Source organism: Ornithorhynchus anatinus, chromosome 4 (assembly GCF_004115215.2).
Source record: "Ornithorhynchus anatinus isolate Pmale09 chromosome 4, mOrnAna1.pri.v4, whole genome shotgun sequence".
NCBI lineage: Eukaryota > Metazoa > Chordata > Mammalia > Monotremata > Ornithorhynchidae > Ornithorhynchus > Ornithorhynchus anatinus.
In genome coordinates, this window is record NC_041731.1 from 64047717 (window position 1) to 64074896 (window position 27180).

General features: G+C 45.2%; 1 protein-coding gene across 2 annotated transcripts in view; it reads left to right on the top strand.

Moving 5' to 3' along the window:
- Positions 1-27180, top strand: part of GRHL2 (grainyhead like transcription factor 2) — a 104426-nt gene that overhangs the window by 41514 nt on the left and 35732 nt on the right. For both annotated transcript variants that reach the window (XM_029063259.2, XM_029063258.2), the window contains exon 7: positions 13135-13229. In XM_029063259.2, the coding sequence (XP_028919092.1) occupies positions 13135-13229 (95 nt within the window). The remainder of the gene's footprint in view (positions 1-13134; positions 13230-27180) is intronic.

The following is a 27180-nucleotide window of genomic DNA, read 5'->3' on the forward strand; positions in this document are numbered from 1 at the left end:
AGCAAAGTTAACCAGGGCCTTGAATGGGCCTCGACTCCCCTGGGTCATTTCATGCTCAAGTTAATTATTTAGCCAAGAGGCTATTTTTAGGCAAGGAAGAAACTATACTAAAAGCAACACATTTTGCCAGATTGCATACATACTGTCAGTACGCACTTGAGAAACTCAGAAGATCAAATTCATGATATTGACTTATTTTTAAATGTCTTCCTTGAAGCAAAAAGAGTGAATCTTCTAAATTTCATCAGTATTAGCTAAAAGCTTTTGCCTCTTCAGTATATGATTTAAAATTAAAAATACCTCGTTTTGTATTTTTACAGAAGCCCATTTTCTGTTGTAAAAGGTTTTTGGAGGTTTTGTTTTGGTTATTTTTGAGACATTGAATCATTTTCTGCAAGCCACCGTCTAAGAGATATGCGTGCAGTATTTATTGTAGTGGTTCAAATTATTTTTCAGTTGATGCATTGACTTCCCTGGTTTGGCCATTTTTCGCCTGGATTTCTTTGTAGAACTTGATGAGGACTTGCAGAACTGTGAAGTCCCGCTATCTAAGTGGAAGCCCAAGTGGAGTTAGGTAAGGTTAAGGGAGAATGGTGAAATATCAGATGTTAACTAGAGAGCTGATTCCTGGAATCTCGTCACCATCATCCACAGCCACATCTACTGAGCATCTACTTCGTTCATTCATTCAATGGTATTTATTGAGCGCTTACTATGTGCAGAGCACTGTACTAAGCGCTTGGAATGTACAAATGGGTAACAGATGGAGACAGTCCCTGCCCTTTGACGGACGTACAGTCTAATCGGGGGAGACGGACAGACGAGAACAATAGCAATAGAATAGAATCTACTGTGTGCAAAGCACTGCGTTTGGCACTTGGAAACGTACAATGCCAGATCGTTCACCAGAAAGGAATTCATTCAGTGGCAACAAACCCAAGTTTGAAATTATGCAAATGATAAAGTTTCACCTCTTTGTTTACAAAACCTGAAACCTGCCAAATTCAGTTTAAACACCTGGAGGTTATAGAGTCCAAAAAGAAATGGGATCAGTCCGAAGGAGGAAACAATTCCAACATTTCCACAAAATGGGGCCCAGTGTTTTTTTCTACATTGAAAAGACAAGCATTCGAATTACCACTTTTAATGCTTTCATCTGTGTGTATACGTGTGTGTGTACGGGTTTGTACTGTATATCTTCTTTTTTCAAAGATGACTTTACAGTCCTGCAGTAGATTCCTAACCATTCATATGGCTAAAAAAAACCCCTACACATGGCTGATAATCCATTCCATATTATTTGCCCCTAAGGTTGTTCTCTGTGTCCCTGAAGTGTTGACCACTTTTAAACTGTCACCGTTTTTGATTCTGTCTCCTGTCATCCCAGTATTCCTTCCTGTTTAGGTATGTTGCAACCAAATAATGAAAGTCTGGTCTAGTGGAAAGAGCACGGTCCTGGGAGTCAGAAGATGTGGGTTCTAATCCCAGATCTGCCACTTGTCTGTTGTGGGACCTTGGGCAAGTCACTTAACTTCTCTCTGCCTCAGTAACCTCACCTGTAAAATGGAGATTGAGACTGTGAGCCCCATGTGGGACAGGGACTGTGTCCCACCTGATTTTGCTGTACCCAGTTCAATGTTTAGTTCAGTGTCTGGCACATGGTAAGTGCTTAACAAAATCTATTCTTCTTCTTCTTCTTCTTATTAGTGTTTTCTTATAATTGCTATCTTATAACTGTCCAGAAGCAGTTAGGAAACCCACCTCTCATCTGGTCTTCTACTCCTGTGTCCCTCTCATATAAACTGCATTGTTTCCTCTGGACTGTAAACTTTTTTTTTTTTAAATGGTGTTTTTTAAGTGTTTACTATTTGCCAGGCACTGTACTAAGCCCTGGGGTACATTCATGGTAATAAAGTTGGACACCTTCTCTGACCCACACAGGGCTCACAATCTTGATCCTCGTTTTGCAGATGAGGTAACCGAGGCCCAGAGAAGTTAAGCGGCTTGTCCAAGGTCACGGAGCAGACGAGGGGCGGAGCCAGGATTAGAACCCAAGTCCTCTTGCTCCCCGGTCACTCTTCTTCTTGTGGGCATTCATGCAGTTGTATTTATTAAGCACTTACTATGTGCCGAACACTGTAGTAAGTGCTTGGGGAAGTACAATACAACATTAAACAGACACATTAATAATAATGTTGGTATTTGTTAAGCGCTTACTATGTGCCGAGCACTGTTCTAGGCGCTGGGGTAGACACAGGGGAAACAGGATGTCCCACGTGGGGCTCACAGTCTTAATCCCCATTTTACAGATGAGGTCGCTGAGGCACAGAGAAGTTAAGTGACTTGCCCACAGTCACCCAGCTGACAAGTGGCAGAGCTGGGATTCAAACTCATGACCTCTGACTCCAAAGCCCGTGCTCTTGCCACTGAGCCACGCTGCTTCTCTATTCCCTTCCCTCAGTGAGTTTACAGTCTAGAGGACTGAAGGAACTATAAAAGCAGTGATCATTTCTGCCAACTCTGTTGTATTGTACTCTCCTAAGTACTTACTACAGAGCTCTGCACACAGTAAGCACTCAATAAATACCATTGGTAGATTGTCTTGAGCAATATGATTGGTGAAATACATTCCAAGACCTCATGGTTGGTGAACCTGTTTGCTTTTCCTGCAGAGTTCCTCTCAGGCGTGACCCAAGAGAACTACTGGGTCTTCTTTTTTTTTTCTTAGTTTAGTTAGTTTCTTAGTTTTATGGAGAAGCTAGGTGTGCCCTTTGAGGTTTTTCTTCTTGCATGTGCGCCTCTGGAAAATGGAGATTCCAATCCTTTCGATGATGCTCAGAGCCTGTAGAGTGGGATATATTTTCCTGGGGGAGGAAAGCATAATCCACTGATCTACCACCAGCTTCCTGGCCTTTTCTAACAGCCTCATGGAAGGCGGCAAGGCCGGATCTCCTTCCCAGCCCCGCTTCCTTTCAGCGATGTGAAAGGGTCAGCGATGACCAACTGTTGTGCAGCTGTTTTAAATCGGATTAGCCAGAATTGCTTAGCGGTGGGTCCAGGTCTTTGGACAGGGTAGCTTGAGGTGGACAGGGAATGTGTCTGTTCGTTGTTGTTTTTGTCTTCTCCCAAGCGCTTAGTACAGTGCTCTGCACACAGTTAGTGCTCAATAAATACGTTTGAATGAATGACAGTGCCAAATGATTTTGTCGTAGCTCTGTGTTTGTCCTGGAACCGTCACGTTGCCAAGATTACGTGTTCCGTGTTGCATTTTCTTCTGAAGCCGTGAAGCTGTTTGGGAACTTAGGGTTTAATTTTTACCGCGTCACTGTCTTGGTAACTGCAACCCTGTAACCAGATGCAGCAGGGCCAAGTCATGTCCTTTTGCCAGGTCCAGAGACTCAGCCTGGGACCATGTTTCCTAGCCCTTTCCAGTCTGATGTAGATAGGTTAGAGGTCCTGGATCAAATAATAATAATAATAATAGTAATTGTGGTATTTGCTAAGCACTTACTCTGTGCCAGGCCCTCTGCTTAAGTGCTGGGTACAGTCAAATTGGATTGGACACAGTCCCTGTTTTAGCACGCCCACTCTCAATCCCCATTTTACAGATGAGGTAACTGAGGCATTGAGAAGTGAAGCGACTTGCCCAAGGTCACACAGCAGAAAAGTGGCGGAGCGGGGATTAGAGCCCGTAACTTTCTGACTCCCAGAAACCCATGCTCTATTCACTACACCATGCTGCTTCTCATAGTGAGCCCGTTGTTGGGCAGGGATTTTCTGTTGCTGAATTGTACATTCCAAGCGCTTAGTACAGTGCTCTGCGCTTAGTTCAGTGCTCTGCACATAGTGAGTACTCAATAAATACAATCGAATGAATCATAGACGTAGCAGTAGTAAAGATAGAATTGATAGAATGCTCATCGGGTGCAGTGCCGGAGACAGGCATAAACCTAAACTCATTTTAGGCAGGGAATGTGTCTGTTACGTCGTTATATTTTACTCTCCCAAGCACTTAGTACAGTGCTATGTACATAAGTGCTCAGTAAATGCCATTGGGGACTAACTGACTTTAGTCCAAATTGACTGACGAGATAGTTGTTTTTAGTTTTTAAAGTTTATGCCATTGTTGGTGAGTGTTACCCAGGGTTGTGGATAGGATGGAACTAGCTAACGTGGGAATGGCAGATGTCACTACAGTGCATCATACCATGAACACACAGAGATTCTGCCCAGTTGTTCTGACACATCTGGCATTTTAAGTGCATCCTTATGCTTCTGGTGTTGCCTCCTACCGTCATCGTTCTTTAGCAGTTTCTGTCCCTAAGGAGTCTCTCCTGTCGTGGCAGAACACAGAATCGGTATTAAACTACATTGCCTGAGCCGTGTGCTTCACCGCATCCTCTCTCCTCCCTTTAACCCTCATTCAGCTGTTAGGGTATCCTAATCATAACTGTGGTATTTGTTAAGATTCATTCAATTCATTCAGACATTCATTGAGCGCTTACTGTATGCAGAGCACTGTTCTAAGCTCTTGGGAGAGTAAAATATAACAATAGACAGACACATTCCCTTCCCGCAATGAGCTTATGATGTAGAGGAGCTCATTTTATTCTTTGTGCTAAACTCTGGGGTAGGTAGAGGATAATCACGTCCTGAATTCTGAGCCCCGAAGAGTCTGAAATTCTGCTCCTCTAGCCACAGCTCCCTACTGAATTGGTTTTTATTTTGTGTTATTTGTCTTGTGTTTTTAGGCAGGAAAGAGAGCAGGGATTTTAGAGAGGGTGGGGATTGGGAGAGGGCAGGGTCCAGAGAGTGTGGGGGCCACCAAGGCACCATTTTGGATCACTTCTGCCATTACGGGGACTTTTTTCAAGAGATCTAGGAGGAGAGAGACTGGAAGTCCAGCTCAAAATTTCAGTCGATAGTATTTATTGAGCGCTTACTCTGGGCAGAGCACTGTACTAAGCACTTGGGGCAGTACAATAATAACAATAAACAGACACATCCCCTGCCCACAACGGGTTTACAATCTAGGGGTCATCCCTCCCACCCATTGGCAGCCTGCGTGTGTGCAGGCAAAAATTCTGTGCTGTATTCCTGGAAGTAGCGTGCTAGTCTCTGGGAACTGTGTAAAGATTTTTGTACTCCAGATGCATGTTCGTAGATGAAGCCTTTGGTTCCTCAGCATGGCCTAGTGGAAAGAGCACTGGGAGTAAGAGGAACTGGATTCTAATCCCAGCTTCACCCCTCGTCTGCTGGGTGACCTTGGGCAAGTCACGTAATGTTTCCGTCCTTCAGTTCCCTCATCTGTAAAATGTGGATTAAGACAGTGAGCCCCACGTGGGACATGGACTGTATCCAACCTGATGATCTTGGATCTGCCCCCCGTGTTCAGCGCGGTGCCTGTCACACAGAAAGCGATGAAAAGTGACCATTGAAAAAGCCCCCCAAAATACAAAGTTGGAGGTGCAAAGTCGTTCCCAGTTGTTGAATCTAATAAGTAGCATCTCTCTGGCCTCTGATCTGCTCTGACTGAATTCCTCCTAGTGCCCTAGGCTATTTCAAGCATTCCAGGTACATTGTTTCACTAGTCCAGACAGCATCTCTGCCTGCCAGAGAGAGTCATTTGATATTAATTATACTCTTTTATCTCTGAAAATATATTTAAATCTAATGCTGACTTTTAATTATTTTTTCTGGTAGGAGCATTTTTACCTGGGGCCCAGTCAAAGAGAAGGCATTATCCCTTTTTCTTCTACTAGGGAAATAACACTACTCTCTCTCTACACACTACATTGAAACACTCTCTAACACTAGTGTTGGTATTTGTTGGTATTTGTTAAGCGCTTACTATGTGCCGAGCACTGTTCTAAGCGCTGGGGTAGACACAGGGGAATCAGGTTGTCCCACGTGGGGCTCACAGTCTTAATCCCCATTTTACAGATGAGGGAACTGAGGCACAGAGAAGTTAAGTGACTTGCCCACAGTCACACAGCCGACAAGTGGCAGAGCTGGGATTCGAACTCATGAGCCCTGACTCCAAAGCCCGTGCTCTTTCCACTGAGCCACACTACACACTCTCTGGACCCTGCCGTCTTCCAATCCCCACCATCTCTAAAATCCCTGCTCTCTTTCCTGCCTTCGGACTCAAGATGAAAAGTTGGCACCTATCAACGCACGTTGAGAGAGAGAGAGAGAGAGAGAGAGAGAGAGAGACAGAAACTCATGGAAACGCAGGCAGCTGCTAAAAGTCCTTGAAAATAGCAAGTGCTGCCTCTGTTAGTGTTTAGACGGGTTTCAGTAATTGACCAGTCAATATGGATGTGGGTGGGGTTCGTAATCAGTGAACGGGGCCTGCCCCTTGGTACGTTTCAGACAAGCTTCTCGTTGGAAGTTATTTTCGCCGTGGTTAGAAGCATCCATCCGGAAAGGTTATAATTAGTGGGTAATCGAGGTAGACAAAAAGAGTGCATTGGCCTGGGCCGTTTCTCCATCATCGAGTTTTGTTTTTCTTTTTTGTTTGGTGAGCGCTGCAAATGAACCTGCCTGACTGACAGGCATCAGGGATATGTCAGAGTGAAATTGCAATCAAGTTGCCAGTGCCCCCAAAGAATGAGGAGTAAAGTTACAGAACTAAAACAGCTCAAAAGCATGAAAAGAATTCCTGCTTCCTTCCATTCCCCCCCCCCCCCCCCCCCCAACGCCCCTGGCTCTGTGTCTTAAGTAGCTGTGTTTTGAGAAGCAGCCTCTGAAAAAATTCCAACACGGTTTGGAGAAACAAGCTCTATGGCTACAGATGACGTTCTTTCGGCTTGGATTTGGACGGGAACTTTTTAATGGAAACCAAAAATTTGCATCTCACGAGAATGACATGATTTTGTTTACAACTCAGGGAGACTTGGGTAATCTCGGCTCATGTTTGGCTTTAGGCAGTTTGGCAGCATCAGGCACTTATAATATCTGTTCAGTTGAAGCTCAGAGGGACTTGGAAAGACATGACTCTACTGAGCCTCCCGAAGTCTTACCTAAGATCTCCTTAATCCCCCCCGGGTCGTGGCTGTCCCCGTTGGGCCGCCTGAAGAGCTCATTTCCTGAATCCCTCAGGTGAGAAGTGGGCGTACGTGAAACCCTGCGTGGCTGAAGCCTCTCAGTCAATCGATCATATTTATTGAATGCTTAATGTATGCAGAGCACTCTACTGAGCGCTCGGAAGAGTGTAATGTAACACAGCTGGTAGACGCATTCCCTAATCACAAGGAGCTGACAGTCGAGAGGCAGAGACAGACATTAATATAAAGACATAAAATTACGGATATATACTCAAGAGGCTGTGAGTTGTAGACTTTAAGCTTATTGTGGGCAGGGGATGTGTCTGCTTATTGTTATATTGTACTCTCTCAAGCCCTTAGTACAGTGCTCACCACAGAGGAAGTGGCCAATAAATACGACTGACTGCCGTGGGGCCGAGTGGAGGGGTGAATAAATGGTGCAAATCCAAATGCAAGGGTGGCGCAGAAGAGTGGGAGAAGAGGAAACACGGCACAGTAGAACGGAGTTAAAGTCACAGCCACTTAACTTCTCTGTGCCTCAGTTACCTCACCTGTAAAATGGGGATTAAGACTGTGAGCCTCACGTGGAATAATATGATTACCTTGTATCCACCCCAGCCCTTAGAACAGTATTTGGCACATAGTAAGTGCTTAACAAATACCGTCGTTATTTCCGAGAGGTCTTTTCCCTGGCTCGCTCTCCTTTCTGTGTGGTCTGTGCACTTGGATCTGTGACCTTTGGGCGTTTCATAGTCACCCCAACCCCACAACACTTAAGTACATATCTTTAAATTATACACTCTGAATTGCAGATTCATATTAATGTCTGTCTCCCCCGTAGACTGTAAGCTCGTTATGGGCAGGGAACGTGTCTGCTAATTCTGTTGTAGTCTCCCAAGTGCTTAATGCACTTAGTAAACGCTCAATAAACACTGTTGATCTATCGATTGATGCAGAAGAGAGTTTGAAATGAGGAAAGAACGGCTCAGCCAGGGAATGTTTCTTGGAAGAGATGTGCCTTTAATAAGACTTTGAAGGTGGGGAGAGTGATGGGTCTGTCAGATATGAAGAGGGAAGGCGTTCCAGGCCAGAAAGAAGCAGGACAAGGTTGAGAGGCGAGTCGTGGATGAGTGTATGAGACTAGGATGAGAGTGATTTTTGCCCTAGCTAGTCTTCCAGTCAATCAGTTGTATTTATTGAGCACTTACTGTGAGGAGAGTACGGTAAGGTAGCGCTTGGGAGAGAACAATACAACAGAATTAGCAGAAACATTCCCTGACCACGATGAGTTTCCGGGGAGGTCCTCCTCAGGGTCCCCATTGAAGGCCCTGAGCCTAAATGATCATGGTCCCGTCCAGGGCGGTAATTGGGGTGTCCTCACGCAGCCATGCATGAGCAATATATCGGCCATTTATAGAAGTTGGTGTACATCCAGAGTGATAATAATAATAATGATTGTTATGATATTTGTTAAACACTCACTGGGTGCTTACAATCTTCTCTGGCCCTCTCCAGGCTGCGAGCTCGCTATGGGCGGGGAGTATGTCTGTTTATTGTTATATTGTACTCTCCCAAGCACTTAGTACAGGGCTTTGCATACAGTAAGTGCTCAGTAAATACGATTTAATCAGTGAATGAATGCCGAGCACCGCCGTAAGCGCTGGGCTAGATACAAGACCATCAGGTCGGACACAGTTTCTGTCCCACCTGGGCCCACAGTCTAAGTAGGAGGGAGAAGAGGTATTGAATTCCCATTTTCCAATGAGATTGAGGGGAAGGAGCCTAAGGACCCGAGACCCTCAGCATTCATGGTGGCTGTTCTTGAGGAAGGAGTGAAAAACCTACCTCACTGCCTCTTCCCGCTCAGCCTCGGCTCCTCCCTTCCTAATGGGGAGCATTCTCTTCTGACTCCCAGCCTGGCTCTCTCTGATCTTTGGTTTTTCCTTTGCAAAGTTTAAAAACCAAGAGGTTAGTAAATGAGATAAGGTTAAATTTAATGGAGAGAGGAATGGGGAAGAAGAGCTGGCTAACATTAAAGATAATACCGACAGAATGAGACTGTTACTCAGCGATGAGAATTATCTTCTGAAAATGATCTAGAAATGAGGCAAAGTCGGGAGGTTGCAGATGGCAAGGGAACTATCCATGAAAAATCTGGGAGCTTCTTTAGTTCAGGATAAATATTATTATTATTATTATCATGGTATTTGTTAAGCGCTTACTTTGTGCCAAGCACTGTTCTGAGCCCTGGGGTAGATACAGGGTAATCAGGTCGTCCCTTGTGGGGCTCACAGTTTTAATCCCCATTTTCCAGATGAGGTAACTGAGGCACGGGGAAGTTAAGTGATTTGCCCAAGGTCACACAGCAGACAAGTGGCGGAGTCAAAGTTAGAACCCATTTCTGCTGAATCCCAAGCCCGTGCTCTTTCCACTAGGCCACACTGCTTCTCTATCGTTGATGTCTGTAGTATCTGGGGATTTCTTCATCTTCCCCTAACCCCTTAACTATGGCTGTAAGGTCGTAGTGGGCAGGGTTTGTGTCTACCAACTCTGTAGTATTGTACTTTCCAAAGCGCATAATACGGTGTTCTGCACACAGTAAGTGCTCAATTAATGCCCCTGATTGATTGATGAGTTGGCTGTTCCCCAGAGCTCTGTCCAGGCTCTCTATTCTTCAACCTCTAAACTTTCTCTCAAAGAACTCTTCCATTTGCATGATTTCAGCTTTTAAGTGGATAGTTATAATAATGACGACGATGATAACAACTGTGGTATTTGCTAAGCGCCTACTACGTGCCAGGTACTGAACTAAGCGCCGGCGTGGATATAAGAAAATTGGCTTGGACACACTCCCTGTCCCACATGGGGCTCACCGTCTCAATTCCCATTTTACAGATGAGGGAACTGAGGCACAGAGAAGTGAAGTGACGTGTCCAAGGTCACAGAGAAGACAAGAGGCAGAGCTGAGATTAGAACCCATGACCTTCTGACTCCTAGTCCCATGCTCTATCCACTATGGCATGCTGCTTCTCAAGCTGCTTCTCGTGCTGCTTGGGCAAAGAATGGTGGGCAGCGATCACATCTTCCAACCCTGTTGCACTGTACTTGCCCAAGCGCTTAGCACAGTGCTCTGCACGCAGTATGCAATCAAGAAATACCATTGGTTGTTTGATGACCTTGAAAAACTGGTCAAAACTAAACTCCGGTACTTGCCTCCTAAATCTATCCTCCGTCCAACTCACTGATCCAGAAGCTTACAAATTTGTTGTCATTTTTAACACTTTCAGCTTTTCTCTATGCAGTCTTCCTTTATAGTGTCTCCCAGATCCACTCCTTCCTCTCCACCCTTACTGGCCAGCATTCTTGGCTCAAGATTTTGCTGGATTACTGCAAAAAGCCTCCTTTCTGGTCTCCAGGAAACCTGGCTTCCTGACCATTTTCAGGATACAATAATAATAATAATGTCGGTATTTGTTAAGCGCTTACTATGTGCAGAGCACTGTTCTAAGCGCTGGGGGAGATACAGGGTCATCAGGTTGTCCCCCGTGAGGCTCACAGTTAATCCCCATTTTACAGATGAGGTGACTGAGGCACAGAGAAGTGAAGTGACTTGCCCACAGGCACACAGCTGATAAGTGGCAGAGGCGGGAGTCGAACCCATGACCCCTGACTCCGAAGCCCAGGCTCTTGCCACTGAGCCATGGAAAGTAGCCAGGCCTGCCTAGGCAGATGTAGACTCTGGGTGGCTGGCAGGGTGAAGTAGGATAGCCTCGTGGAAGGAGCGCAGCCTTGGGATTTAAAGGTTCTGGCTTCTAATCCTGGCTCTGCCACTTGTCTGCTCTGAGACCTTGGCCAAGTCAAGTTAACTTCTCTGTGCCCGTTGATATCGTCTGTAAAATGAGTATAAAATACCAGTTCTGTTTCCCTCTTAGACTGTGAACCCCATGTGGAATAGGGACTGTGCCCAAATCTGCTTATGTTATTGTCCCACAGCCTTTAGCACAGCGCTTGGCCCTGGTTTATGCTTAAATAATGCCATTATTCTTATTATTATTGCCATCTTTATCATTATTATTATTATTGCCATCTCATCCACTATAATGCTGTTTCTATAGGAAGTATTGTGAGCAATACCATATTTTTCAGAACTTGAAGCTCTATAAAATTCTGTTGGTTAGTATTTATCAAGTATCTCTTGGGCAGAGTTCTGAACTAGGTTCTTGAGAGCGGACAATAAGAGTAAAGGATACGGTACCCTTTCGGTATACTAAATTTATTGAGTACGGACTGAGCGCGGCGTACTGTACTAAGCACATGGGAGAGTACGATGTATCCGAGTCGGTAGACGCATTCTCTGGCCACAAAGAGCTTACAGTCCAAAGCATTTTCTTCCTCAAATCGGTGTTTCAGCCACTGACCTTTAATATTTGCTCTAAGATTTTTCTCCTGCTTTTCTAAACTTCTCTCTAGCCTTAGTATCACAGCAGCAAGCTAAGTATCTACCATTTCCCAGTCAGACGGGACAAAACATCCAATTCGGTCACAGTGCCCTGCACACAATAGGTGCTTAATAAATGTGATTGAATGAATGAATGTGGGTGTTGTGTCCCTGACTAACCTTGAGTTATGGGGAAATGATGTTATAATAATCATTGAATTCAATGGGAATTAATGGAGTAGATTGTAGAGTGTCTGAGGATACCATTGTGACTGCCATTTTTAAATTCATATTTCCTTATCATTGCTGAGAAGCAGCGTGGCCTAGGGGTAGAACATGGGCCTGGAAGTCAGAAGGACTTGGGTTCTAATCCCCACTCTGCCACTTGTCTGCTGTGTAACCTTGGGCAGGTGGCTTCACTTCTCTGTGCCTCAGTTCCCTCATCTGTAAAATGGAGATTGGACTGTGAGTCCCGTGTGGGACGTGGACTGTGTCTAACCTGATTAGCTTGGCTCTACCCCAGCGCTTAGTAAAGTGCCTGGTACCCAGTAAGTGCTGAACTAATACCATTTAAAAAAAGTCCATTGCTAATAGAAAGCATTAGGCCTTAGCCATTTGCTGATATCTTTCAATTATGAAATACCATTGACTGATTTAATATTCTAAGGTTGCAAGAACACAGATTACCTTACATACGACAGGGCTAAGACAGAGGCTGGGAGTCTCAATCAGTCAGTGGTATGTAGTGAGTGCTTACCACATGCAGAGCACTGTCCTAAGCGCTTCGGAGAGTACAACAGAAGAGTTGGTAATGATGTTGGTATTTGTTCATTCATTCAGTAGTATTTATTGAGCGCTTACTATGTGCAGAGCACTGTACTAAGCGCTTGGAACGAACAAGTCGGCAACAGATACAGTCCCTGCCCTTTGACGGGCTTACAGTCTAATCGACGGGCTTACTTGTTAAGCGCTTACTATGTGCAGAGCACTGTTCTAAGCGCTGGGGTAGATACGGGGTAATCAGGTCGTCCCACGTGAGGCTCACAGTTAATCCCCGTTTTACAGATGAGGTAACTGAGGCACAGAGAAGTTAAGCGACTTGCCCACAGTCACACAGCTGCCAAGTGGTAGACACGTTCCCTGCCCACAAGGAGCTTACAGTCTAGTGGAAGCACCGCTTCTTCCTACCCCAAATGCTGTTGGACCAACTTTTGGATTGTGTTATCCCCAAATAGACTCATCCTAGGAGAAGAATATTCCCCAGTTATCCCAGTGTGCTATTTCCAAATCGTATAATGAAAACATGTATTACTGGAAAACTGACTGTACTTTCTATCACCTTAACAGTGGAGCGAGAGAGGGAGGTCGTTAGCGGGAAGAATTGCATCTACATTAAAAATTAAACTAATAAAATTCAGTTGAGGCGAGGACGACTCTGGATTTTTTTTCCATTAATAATGGATCATGTTAACGTGCTTCTAAAATGAATATTAGCGATAATGAAATAGAGTGAGTGCGAAATCCTTTATGGTCAACATAGATTTGATTAGAAGAAAAGGAAAAGTTTGCCGTAGCTTTTGGAAAACGTTGTGAAAATAAATGTTATAAAGCACCTTCTGAAAACTTTGATCTTTTCATGTTTTACAGCTGATTACAAAGAGAGCTTTAATACAATTGGAAATATTGAAGAAATCGCCTACAATGCCGTGTCTTTCACTTGGGATGTCAATGAAGAGGCAAAGGTAAGCAGAGGAGTAAACGTTTTAGTTTTTAACCCCCGGGTCCGAGGAGTCATTTTTCAAATTGCGTTTTTTCTCCCGGAAGGCGGGATCTTTCCGGTTCTTTGTGTCTGCGGTCTCTTCAGGGACATGTCAACTCTTCAGGGCCTGGTTCTTGTTTCAAAGGCCTCCCAGGGACAGTGACCGCTCAACTATCCAAATATGTCCAACTATTTAACTCAAATAGTAAGGTAAAATGCGCATGGTCATGATCTGTTTCGTTTCCGCTCAAGTCGAAAGGAAACCAAAACAGAGTAGCGTGGCCTAGTGGCAAGAGCGCAGATCTGCGAGCGAGAGGACCTGGGTTCTAATCCCATCTTGGCCACTTGCCAGCAGTGTGACCTTGGGAAAGGCATTGAAGTTCTCTGTGCCTCAGTTTCCTCATCTGTAAAATGAGGATTAAAAAGCTGTTCTCCCTCCTTCTTAGACTGTGAGCCCTTTTTGGGACAGAAACCGTGTCCAAGCTGATTAACCTGTCTTTACTGCTGCCCTTAGAAGAGTGCTGGATACATAGTAAGGGCTTAACGTGTACCAAAATTAATTTTAAAAAAGCAGCATGGCCTGCTGAAAGAGCTTGGGAGTCAAAGGATCAAGGTTCTAATCTTAGCTCCACCATTTACCTTCTGGTTCACCTCAGACAAGTTACTTCACTTCTGTGTGCTTCAGTTTCCTCCTCTGTAAAATCTAAGTTGTCCCTCCAACTTAGATTGTGAGCCCCATGTGGGAAAAGGACTGTGCCCAGTCTGATTATTTTACATCTATCCCAGTGCTTAGTGCACTGTTTGTCATATAATGTTTTTAACAAATAGGAGAAGTAACTTCTCTGTGCCTCAGTTATCTCATTTGTGAAATGGGAATTCAATGTGAGAGCCCCATGTGGGACAGGGACTTTGTCCAACCTGATTAACTTGTATCTACCCTAGCATTTAGAACAGTGCTTGGCATATAGTAAGCACTTAACAAGTACCGTAATTATTAAGTGCCACCACTATTATCAACATTATTATAGTTATTGTTATTATTATTACGTGTACATGTAGCAGTGGGCAAGCCAAAGAGTGAGGCTTTGTTAGCTCCAGTGTGAACCGGATGGGGATCCCAGGGCTCAGGGCCTCGGCAGCCTCGTCTGGCCGGATCGTGGCCAGGGCCGTGACCCAAGCCTCAATCAATGCATCGACCAATCGGGGGTACTTGTGAATGCCTGCTATGTGCAGAGAGCTTGGGAGAGTGCGCTACATCCGAATTAGCGGACACATTCCCTGCCCATAGAGAGCTTGGAGTCTAGAGGGGGAGATAGACCTGAATAGGAATGCATAATTTATAATGTATAATTTAAAGATATGGACATAAAGTGCCGGGGGGTGGGGTGAATAGTAAATGTCCAAAATTCATAGATCCAAGTGCAAAGACTGGTTCAATCTACTAGATAAAAAGACCTGGACCTAATTCCCGCCCTTCCAGGGCCATGGTAATCTAGCCAGAACTCTGGCCCAATCTAAATTGCAACTGTAAAACGGTATTGTTATCATTATTATTTTTAATGTCTTTAAGTGCGTTCTACGTGCCAGGCACTGTGCTAGATACTGGAGTAGATACAAGCTAATCAGGTTGGAAACAGGTTGGACAGGGACTGTGTCTAACATAGGGCTCCCGGCTTTAATCCCCATTTTACAGATGAGGGAACTGAGATACAGAGATGTGAAGGGACTTGTCCAAGATCGTACAGCAGACAGGTGGCGGAGCCGGGATTAGAACCCAGGTCCTCTGATTTCCGAGCCCGTGCTTTTTCCGCTAGGCCACGCTGCTTCTCTCATGTATTGTTTATTATGGTATAAAGTGCCTGGAAAGCAGTTGTTTCATAAACTGTCCGCCTCTAGATTGTGAACTCACTGTGGTCGCGGAATGGATGCATCAGTTCTCTTGTATTATACGATCCCAAGCGCTTAGTACAGCGTTCTGCATACAGTAAGTGCTCAATAAGTACCAGTGATTGATTTTTATCTCTTCCCTTGACTGCCAGTGTTGTAAAGCCCTGAGACCAGTTACCGAATGAGACTGTGAAATCTTTCCATAATGGTTTGAGGTAGGGAAGAGAAAGACGACTTTGGGTCCTGAATGATTTAAAGTCACTTTCAACAGTCTTCTCTTTTAATTACAGTCAGTCGGCGGCATTTATCCAGGATTCTCAGAACATTCATTCATTTACCACACGAAGATGACCACAGTCGTTCTAAAAGGATTAGAATATCAGATCCGAGCCTTCGAGAAGCTTAGCATCCTCTGGCAGAGGACTGCGCTAGTACAAACAAACCGTTTCCCCGACTAAGCGGAGGTTTCTCTGGGGTTGCTAGTAAGGGGCCACCAAACCGTACAGTCTGTACCTCCATTTCTTCCCTCCCGATCCTTTATTTTGATCGTGCAGACAGCTGAGCCTTGGTCCTTCTAGCCAGCAAGGGGCTCCGGGTAGGAGCTGCTCCTTTCCTACATCGGGACACCCCCAAGATTCCCAGCCCGGGGACCCCACGCCAGCTCAGTCACACTTGGTTACAGTCACAGGGTCCGCACGTCTCCACCTCGTCGGGGCCGATGGAAAGTATTCTCCCTCTGTAGAAGAGTGGCAGGACGGAGTCTTCAGGCTCATCTCTCTCCTGCCTTGTCATAAAGGGCCCCGTGATTGGTGGGGGCAGGAGAGGAAGACCTGCACCCAGGTTGCCCTACTCTGTGGGCAGTGTAACTCTAAGCTACCCGTGCGCATTGATTCTAGGTGTGGCTTGAGGGCTACGTGGAGGAACAGGTAGCCCCTGCGACAGAGGTTGGATTTGGAGGAGAGCGGGGGAGGAGTTGGGAGCTAGTCACTCTAGGAGATGAAAGGGAGTGGGGTCGGATGCTTAGGTAGATGGGGTAGAGATGGAGATCTGTCTGGAAAACCCAATCAGTCCGTCAATCTATGGTATTTATTTAGTGCTTACTCTATGCAGAGCACTATATTAAGCACAGAGACCACCAGGAAAGGACTCCAAAGCTGAGATCAGGGTTCGGGGAGAATACCCAACCTGCATCCTAAGTTGGAGGCGAGAGGCAGTCAAGGGGCTGGAACTTCTGTATGATTTAGAGTCACTGGTCTCCCCATCTTCCAAGCCTTATTGAAGGCAGATCTCCTCCAAGAGACCTTCTCTGACTAAGCTCTGATTTCCTCTTCGCCCAATCTCTTCTGCCACCCTGATTTGCTCCCTTTATTTATGCCTCTCTCAGCCCCACAGTACTCGTGTACATATCCGTAATTTATTTATGTATGTATATCCTCTCCCCCTCTAGGCTGTAAGCTCGTTGTGGGCAGGGAACGTGTCTGCCAACTCTGTTATATTGCACTCTCCCAAGTGCTTAGTACTGTGCTCTGCACACAGTAAGGGCTCATTAGATATGGACTGATTGATTTAATGATTGATTGCTGACCAGTGATGCCGTACAAGGATGTCACGTATCGGATGTAGGGTAGAAAGGAATCTCTAGGCTTTAAGTTAGCCAGTTAATTATTCTGTGGCAATTCTTAGAAGTTCACACTAGAATTTTAAAAATGGGTGCAAACACGGTATCACAGTGGCGTTGGTTGAACCCTTCTCTGGTGCTCCTGCTACTCTTTCCTTATATCGGTAACTGGTGGATGCTCTGTAAGAAGGAGCTGGCCGTTTATCCATCCCCAAGACCGGGAATTCTCACCCCGAGATCCTGCTTTGCTATTTAAGAGCCGTGAGCTCAGATTCCTCTCACTGAAAGCTGCCTTTTCTCCCGGCCATTACATCATCCCAGGGAACAGGAGAACGTCAAACCCTAATTACAGACTCTCCTTTCTTTCAGATTTCTGAGGATATTCTTAAAACCAGACCCATTGTTTCTGCCCAATGTCATTTTCTCCCCTTACAATAATTTCAAGATTAGAACTAACCTCGGCATTACAAAGACCTTTCTCATATGACCCAGACAAAATGCATCAAAGAGGAGCCACTAGCAGAGTCCTAAGATGCTCGTAACGAGTGTTTTGCTGGCTTTAAGAACAAGTACCATCTTTGTGTTCTTTCACAGAATTTCCATATCCTTTTTGCCACATTTGATCCTATGCCACATTTCCAGGATGGAGAGGTTGTGGACATCGAGGAATCCATTTCTAAGCATAGCCTTCCTTCATTTTCCTCCATCTCCTGGGTAGACAACTGCTATGAGAACTGTGTAAGGGGATATTTCATCGATGGAAGCTTTTATAAAGCAAACCCAATCTAAATGCATACTGCTGAATTCCCTCATTCCTCCAATGTTTTTTGTCTTCAGCAAAGGTAGAATGTACCACTATTAAATCCAAAACTCTTTGTCCAGCCAGAAAATAATAATAATAATAATGTTGGTATTTGTTAAGCACTTACGACGTGCAGGGCTCTGTTCTAAGCGTTGGGGTAGATACAGGGGAATGAGGTTGTCCCACGTGAGGCTCACAGTCTTCATCCCCATTTTACAGATGAGGTCACTGAGGCACAGAGAAGTGAAGTGACTTGCCCACAGTCACACAGCTGCCAAGTGGCAGAGCCGGGATTCGAGCCCATGACCTCTGACTCCCAAGCCCGGGCTCTTTCCACCGAGCCACGCTGCTTCAGAAAATCCCACCGCTTTCTAGACTGCCTCTGTGCTTAGGGAGTAGGAAGGTAGGGGGGAAAATAGTATTCCCTTTAGCACAAGATAGCATTTCCCACATTCAGAATTAATTTTGTCATTCTGACAATCTTCAGAGGTCATGGGTTCGAATCCCGGCTCGGCCACTTGTCAGCTGAGTGACTTTGGGCAAGTCACTTAACTTCTCGGTGCCTCAGTTACCTCATCTGTAAAATGGGGATTAAGACTGTGAGCCCCACGTGGGACAACCTGATTCCCCTGTGTCTACCCCAGCGCTTAGAACAGTGCTCGGCACATAGTAAGCGCTTAACAAATACCAACATTATTATTATTATTACTGTTACCTTCATTACAGTGTCCGGCCTGGAAGTTGTCGGATTTGGAGAGATTTATCTAGAATCCATCAGTGGTATTTATTTAGCACTTTCTATGCAGATCACTGCACTGAGCATGGGAGAGGACAATACAATAGATGGGTAGACATGAGCTGTGTCCATCCGGAGTTTACAGACTGCAGGAGGAGACAGGAAGCAAAAATTAGAAATGGACATGTACATATGTGCTCTGGGGGTGGGATAAAATTCAGGGGACTTAAACAGAGAAGCAGAGAGCACAGGGCTAGGTTCTAATCTTGGCTCCGCCACTTGTCTGCTGTGTGACCTTGGGCAAGTCGGTGCCTCAGTTACCTCATCTGCAAAATGGGGATTAAGACCATGAGCCCCATTTGGGACGGGGACTGCGTCCAACCTCATTAGCTTGTATCCACCGTAGCGCCTAGAACAGAGCCTGGCACAATAGTGCTTAACAAATACCGGTAAAAAAAAATTACATAGCCAACTGCATAAGAGACAGTGAGGGGAGAGCAAATAGGGGAAGTGAGGGCTTGGGGAAGGAGATGTGATCTTAAGATGGTTTTGAAGGGTGGGAGAGTGGTGGTCTGTCAGATACGAAGGAGGAGGGAGTTTCAGGCCATAGGGAGGTCGTGGGCACGGGGTCGGTGGCAAGAAAGATGAGATTGAGGTAAATTGAGTTGTGTTAGTGTTAGAAGAGCCAAATGTGTGAATTGGGTGATAGGAAATCAGCCAGGTAAGGTAAGGGGGAGAGCTGATTGAGTGCCTTAAAGCCGACGGTAAGGAGTTTCTGTCTGTGACAGAACTAGATGGACAACTATCGAAGGTGGGGTTTTTTTGCGTAAAGGAGAGATGTGGACTGAGGTTTTGTTTTCTTTGTAAATTATCAGGACAGCAGAGTGAAGTATGGCCTGGAGTGAGGAGAGACAGGAGGCAGGGAGGTCAGCAAGGAATCTGTTGCAGTAGCCGAACTGGGAGAGGATAAATGCTTCAATCAGTGAAGTAGCAGTTTGGATGGAGGGGAAAGGGTAGATTCTAGGGATGTTTGACAGGATTTGATGACAGGTTGAATATGTGGATTGAAGATGAGACAAGGATAATGCCCAAGTTCCAGCCTTGTGAAGCAGGGATGATGGTGATATTGCCCAAAGTGATGAGAAAGTTGGGGAGGACAAGGTTTGGATAATCATAATAGTAACTGTGGGACTTGTTAAACGCTTACTGTGTGCTAGGCACTGTTCTAAGCACTGGGGTAGGTACAAGTTAGTAAGGTTGGACACAGTCCCTGTCTCACATAGGGCTCGCACTCTCAATCACCATTTTACAGATGAGGTAACTGAGACCCAGTGAAGTGATTTGCCCAAGGTCACACAAAGAGACATGAGGTGGAGCTGGGATTAGAACCCATGATCTTCTGGCTCCCAGCCCTGCGTTCTATGGACAGATGAGGTGTTGGGACATCCAAGAAGAGATGTCTTAAAGGCAGGAAGAAATATGAGATTGTAGAGAAGGAGAGGGGTCAGATCTGAGAGGTAGATTTGGGAAGAAGAATAATCATAATTATAATGGTCTTTGTTAAATGCTAACTGTACCAAGCGCTGGGTTAGATCCAAGCAGATCTGAGCAATCCAAGCAGTCCATGTCCCATGTGGAGCTCACAGTCTCAATCCCCATTTTGCAGATGAGGCAACTGAGGCACAGAGAAGTGAAGTCTCTTGCCCAAGGTCGCACAGCAGAGACGGTAGTTGAAGCCGTGGGAGCGAATGAGTTCTCCGAGAGAGGGGGTGCAGGTGGAGAATTGAAGGGGACCCAGAACCGAGCCACGAGGGACTCCCACAGTTAGACCGTCAGAGGCGGAGGAGCCCGTGAAAGAGACTGAGAAGGAGTGGCCAGAGAGATAGCAGGAGAACCAGGGGAGGACAGGATCCCCGAAGCCAAGGCTAGATCATGTTTCCAGGAGAAGGGTGGACCACAGCGGAGAGTTCGAGGAGGATAGGATGACCATTGAATTTAGCAAGAGAACTCAAAAGGAATACCTTCTCTGCTTCCTCGGGGCCTGTGAGTGGTCTATCATCTTGGGAATTAAGTAAACAAACCTTTCCTTCTTTTTTTCATCTTACTGAATAATTTTTACATTCATGGAGTTGTTTCAGAGCAGTAAATATGGCTGAATGTGGCATCATCCTCAGTACACTAAAGGGTGTTGTTAATGTGGAAGATGATTTCTGTTTCCCTGGTTGGGATGACCTGAGGAAAAGTACTTGTTCGCAAAGAGGAAGTGTCGTTCATTTGAAACTTGCCCTTGTTGGTAAGACACTGGATAAACTAATTTCCCAAGACGTCGGTTCGGCTGCAGGCAGGTGCTGTATTCTCTGAATGGGAAGCACTCTTAAGACCGGATCTTCAGTAGTGTAATTGTAGGTGATTTATCGCCGGGAGCAGAGGCGCTTAGTCGGCTATCATTTTTCTGGTTCACCATTAAAGTCAAGTTGATTGCTGGGAAAATTAGGGCTTTCAGGAAAAGTGATTGAATGGTCCTTCCTTGTAAAACACACTTCTGAATAATCTTGACGCAACTTGGATGTGCGTCAAAGAATGATTTAACCAATAGTTAGGCTATTAGAATACTGGCAGTTCTTTATACCCCAAAGTGACTTCACTCCACGTATTATTTTTTGTTTTACTTTAATTTCCATTTGATGTGGCTAGTGCACTAAGAGAGGCCAGGCATTTTGACAGGAGAAATTCTTCTATTCAGGTATTCTTGAAGGAATAAGAATAATTTCATCGGTCCTTAGAAGAATGGTAAATGGGAACCTTTGCTCTGGAAATTGGATATGTCCACCGTATGATAAATTTCTTGACCAAATACTACATGTATAATTTAAATGGTGTTTTCCTCAGATGAGTCTATTCTCTTTTAAAGGCATATTTTAAAAGTGGATTAAAGGCCCTGGGGCCACATGGTGGTAGGGTTTACCCACTTCGGCCAACACACGAGAAGCCACGTCATATAGTGGCTAAAGCACAGGCCTGGGAGTCAGAAGGTCATGGATTCTAATCCCGGCTCTGCCACATGTCTGCTGTGAAGTTGGGCAAGTCACTTCACTTCTCTGTGCCTCAGTTACCTCATCTGTAACTCAATCTGGGGATTGAGACTGTGAGTCCCATGAGAGACAGGGACTGTGTCCAACCCGATTTGCTTGTATTCACCCAAGCTCTTAGTACAGTCCCTGGCTCATAGTAAGCACTTAGCAAATACCGTATTAATATTGTTACCGTAATAATAGAGGAAGTGACAGTATTCATTAAGAAGCAGTGTGGCCTAGTGGATAGAGAATGGCCCCAGGAGTCAGAAGGACCTGGAATCTAATCCTTGCTCTGCCACTTGTCCGCTGTGTGGCCTTGGGCAAGTCACTTAATTTCTCTGTGCCTCAGTTCCCTTATTTGTATAATGGGGGTTGACTGTGAGCCCTAAGTGCGATATGGATTATGTCCAACCTGATTAGCTTGTATATTTACCCCAGTGGTTAGTACGGTGCCTGGTACATAGTAAACTTTTAACTGATACCTTTTTTTAAAAAAATAAATAATAAAAACCCCCCTCCCACTTAATATAGTGCACTGTACTGAAAAATACGAAACAAACTTATCACATCTTTTCTGCCCACAGGGAACTTAAGTTCTTAAGGGGGCAGACAGACAGAGTGATTGCAGAGTAATCAAATACGTAATTGAATACAAATGTATACATATATGTGGAGGATGAGTAAAGCGGGGACATAAGTGATATATAAAGTTTGTATAACTTAGAGAAGCAGTGTGGCTCAGTGGAAAGAGCACGGGCTTTGGAGTCAGAGTTCATGGGTTCGGATCCCGGTTCGGCCACTTGTCAGCTGTGTGACTTTGGGCAGGTCACGTAACTTCTCGGTGCCTGAGTCACCTCATCTGTAAAATGGGGATGAAGACTGTGAGCCCCACGTGGGGCAACCTGATTCCCCTGTGTCTACCCCAGCGCTTAGAACAGTGCTCGGCACATAGTAAGCGCTTAACAGATACCAACATTATTATTATAACTTGGCTTGTTGTGGAGTGTTGAGTTTTCAGGAGGACTTTGAATTTGGCGAGGGCTGTGGTCTAATGGATTTGGAGAGGAAGGGAATTCTTAGCAGGGTGGAGCAGAGTGAATGTGGGAATAGAAGTAGGAGAGTAGACAAAGAGGTGTAGTTAGGAGGTTCATTCACTCAGTCAGTCATATTTATTGAGCTCTTACTCTGTACAGCGCACCGTACTAAGCGCTTGGGAGAGTACGGTATAACAGTGAGCAGACATATTCCCTGCCCACAGTGAGCTTACAGTTGCTTGGCAGGAATGAAGAGAGTGGGTTGGGGATTGGGTCAAAGAAGCAGATAGGTAAGGTGGGCTGGGAAAAGTTCAATAGCAATGGTCTGTTCATCAGCGAGAATGCCAGTTTCTTTCTTTCTTTTTTTTATGGTATCAGTTGAGGGTTTATTATGTGTCAGGCACCGTACTAAGGACCGGGGTAGATACAAGGTAGGACACCCTCCGTGTGCAAACGTGGGTCTCACAATCTTAATCGCCATTTTACAGATGAGGGAACTGAGGCGCAGACAAGTGAAATGACTTACTCAAGGTCACACAACAGACAAGTGGTAGAGCTGGGATTAGAACCCAGGTCCTCCCGACTCCCAGGCCCGGGCTCTGTCCCCTACGACACCATCAGACCTCTAAGGACTAAAAAATTACGGGAAGGAAAATCTTGTAGTCTTGAAGTTTTGATGCCCCCTCGTGGTTTCCAAGTAAGGATCCGCGTGGTAGCCAGGGCACATGGCGTTTTTATGTCGTTGCTAGGGTGTGGTGTGGATTTAGCAAGTTTCGAAAGAGAAATGTCAATATTTGCCAGTCTTTGGTTTTGAACTAAAAAAGTCATACCTTTGTTCCATTTTGAATGCCTGCGGATCATGGAGGAGGTTATGAAGCCGTAGCCAATTCATACGTTATCAATAATCTTAGAAACTGCTGCATTTCACTAAGGAAACCGAACTGTTACCTTGCCTTTTGGGTTAAAATACGGGACCCCGGTGGTTCGAAGCCCAAATTCTGCACAGGGCTTGGTACATGTAGGCAGGCATGCTTACTCTCCCGATTTCAGATGAAAATGGTGAAACGGGTTTAGATTTGGTGATCACGAAATAACAAACCCATTTTTGCTTGGGATAAGAATGCCTGAAAAATATGGGTGAAAGAGAAATGGTATTATTAGAAAGGTGATTGTGCCACTGATTTCCTAATCATAGATGAATGGATCAGATCCCAGCTTCACCAGCAACAGTATCTATCTGGGAACTTATCCGTGTTTTAGCGTGTTTTTAGTTATTTTAGTGATGCTGTGGTTTCAACTTTCCTTAAGTCTCTGCCATCCCCTCTCCTACTTTTATGTTTTGATTGTGAGCCCCTAAGAACCAGGGGCCATGTCTAATTCCCTCACATGGATTCTTTCCTGAAACTTATTATTGTGCTGCACACACTTTAGGTTCACAATAAATGGTATTACCTCTACTACTACTAATAATCATAATAATAGTAATACTGTAATTTTTAATAATAATAATTGTGGTACTTGTTAAGCACTTACTCTGTGCCAGGCACTGTTCTAAGTGCTGGGGTTAATATAGGTTAATCCGGTTGGACACGGTCCCTGTCCCTCGTGGGGTTCACGGTCTCGATCCCCATTTTACAGATGAGGTAATTGAGGCCCAGAGAAGTGAAGTGACTTGCCCAAGGTCACACAGCAGACAAGTGGTGGAGCCAGGATTAGAACGGATGATCTTCTGACTCCCAGGCCGGGGCTCTATACCCTAGGCCTGCTCTTGCTGCTGTTGCTGTTACCTCAGTGCTCAAACAGAAATCCCTTTGGGCAGATTTCTAAGCCGAATTTGGTGATAACAGAGCATCAAGCTTCAGACCAAGTAGGAGGTCTGAAAACACCAGAAGACACCTTCCCACTCCTGGAGCAGTTTCGCCTCCGTCACTTATGGACCACCCCGAGAAGCAGCCTAGCCTGGTGGAAAGACCGCAGGCCTGGGAGCTAGGTGACCTGGGTTCTAATCCTGGAAGCAACATGGCCTAGTGGATAGAAGATGGGCCTGGGAGTCAGAAGGACCTGGGTTCTAATCCTGGAAGCAGTGTGGCCTAGCGGATACACCGTGGGTTCCGTCATTTGTCTGCCATGTGACCTTGGGCAAGTCGCTTCACTTCCCTGGGCCTCAGTTACCTCAACTGTAAAATGGGGGTTAAGACTGTGAGCCCCATGTGGGACGTGGACCGTGTCCAACCCAATTACCTTGTAGCTGCCCCAGCGATTAGTACAGTGCCTGGCACATAGTAAGCACTTAACATATACCACAGCTGTTATTATTATTAGTCTGCTGTTTGGCCTTGAGCAAATCAGTTCACTTCTCTGGGCCTCGGTTACCTCACCGGTAAATAATAATGAGGATTATGACCGTGAGCCTCACATGGGACGTGGACTTTGTTCAACCCGATTAGCTGACGTCTATTCCAGTGTTTAGTACAGTGCCAGGCACCTAGTAAGCACTTAAATGCCATTAAGAAAAAAAGGCAAGATATTTCTGTTAAAATCTCACAATAGTTAGGAATTTAAAATCAAATGATTGAGCCTTTTTTTGTATTTTTAAGGCAAATAACATTTCCAAATCAAAGCTCAGTCCATCTATTTTAATGGCAAGCTAATAGAAGAGTTTGCTGAAGCACGGAGCTAGTTAATGTACCAATTCCCCGACTGGTTGGTCTGTCTGTATTTTAATATATCTCCCTTGAGATGGTGCAGTCGAAGAACATTAAACACAGTACAAGGGCACTTGCCTTTTATATGCACCGTGAAGATCCAGTGACTAGTCACGTGTATCAAGAGATTATTTTACGTCTCCTGCCGTGAAATTTCCATCTCTCCCTGCACAGTTGCTTTCATACATCTATTCTGCAGTCACACTTGAATGTTATCTGAAGTCCCGGCAATGCTAACGTTGACGTTTTTGTTACCTGTCCGTTTGGCAGTTTTGTTGGAATATTCAGGTTAGAGGTTTTTATCCTGTCTAGGTGTCTGATTTATGGTTCGTAGGCGACTGAGACCACGTTTTGGCATCAGTCGTGGATTCCATAGACACTCACTGAAGCCGAACAATGATACTTATTGAGCGCTTACTCTATACGGAGCGCTGTGCTTGTGAAAATGCAATCCCTGCCCACAAGGAACTTACACTCAATAGGAGGAGACAGACGTTATAGTAGATTATGGATAGGGGAAATATCAGAGTATAAAGATGCAGCTTGGCTCAGTGGAAAGAGCCCGGGCTTGGGAGTCAGAGGTTGCGGGTTCTAATCCCAGCTCTGACACTTGCCAGCTGTGTGACTTTGGGCAAGTCACTTAACTTCTCTGTGCCTCAGTTACCTCACCTGTAAAATGGGGATTAAACCTGTGAGCCCCACGTGGGACAACCTGATCACCTTGTATCCCCCAGCGCTTAGAACAGTGCTTGGCACATAGTAAGCGCTTAACAAATAATAATAATAATAATAATGTTGGTATACAAATAATGTTGGTATACAAATAATGTTGGTATACAAATACCACCGTTTAACCTGATTCCCCTATGTCTACCCCAGCGCTTAGAACAGTGCTCGGCACATAGTAAGCGCTTAACAAATACCAACATTATTATTATTATTATTATTTAATTACAAATAATGTCGGTATACAAATACCACCATTTATTTAAAGATAAGGATATAAATGCTGTGGGGCTGGAGTGAGTATCAGAGAACTGAATGGGGCATGTAAGTAAATGCGTAGTCGGCGCGGGGGAGACGAGAGATTAGGCAGGAAAGACTTTAGAAAGATTTCCTAATTCTCCTGGTTTTTAAGGTGACTCTGCCAATAGCGAAATCCTGCCTACGCCTGCCAGGATGACTGAAAAAAAAAAAAGACGTGCAACCGGCACTATTCCACAGTGTTTGTAGGAAAAGATAGTTCCTTGCTGCATAGATGTCTGTAACCCAGAAAGGACCTGCCCCTGCTCTCGTAATAATTACAGTAAGAATAATAATTATAATAACTGCGGTATTTGTTAAGCACTTAGGGTGAGCGGGGTGGTGTATTAAGTGCCGAGGTGGGTACGGACGGATCGGGTCGGACGGTGGTTGCTGTGGTTGCATCTTGGCATTCGTTAAGTCAGTCATATTTATCGAGCGCTTACTGTACGCAGAGCACTGTACTAAGCGCTTGGGAAAGTATACTACACCAATAAAGAGAGACAGTCCCTGCCCACAACGAGCTCGCACGCGCACAAGGCCTTCACTCCAGAAGCAGTGTGGCCTAGTGGATGGAGCACAGGCCTGGGAGTCAGAAGGACCCGGGTTCTAATCCTGACTCGAGCACCTGTCTGCTGTATGACCTTGGACAAGTCACTTCTCTTCCTTTGCGCCTCAGTAACGTCATCGGTAAAATGAGGTTTAAGACCGTGAGCCGCACGTGGGACGTGGACTGTGTCCAACCTGATTAGCTTGTGCTGGTGCATAGTAAACACTAAACAGATATTTAAAAAAATACGGAACCTCGTCCCCCTCTTGTGCTGTCAGTGGAGCTGGCAATCTTGCAGCAGTGGCTCCCAACAGAAGCACTGAGAAGCAGCATGGCCTAGTGGATAGAGCATGGGCCTAGGAGTCAGAAGGACCTGGGTTTTAATCCCAGCCCTGCCACTTGGCTGTTGTGTGACTTACCATTGCTGTGCCTCAGTTACATCATCTGTAAAATGGGGATTATGACTGTGAGCCCCAGGTGGGACATGGGACTGTTCCAGTCTGAT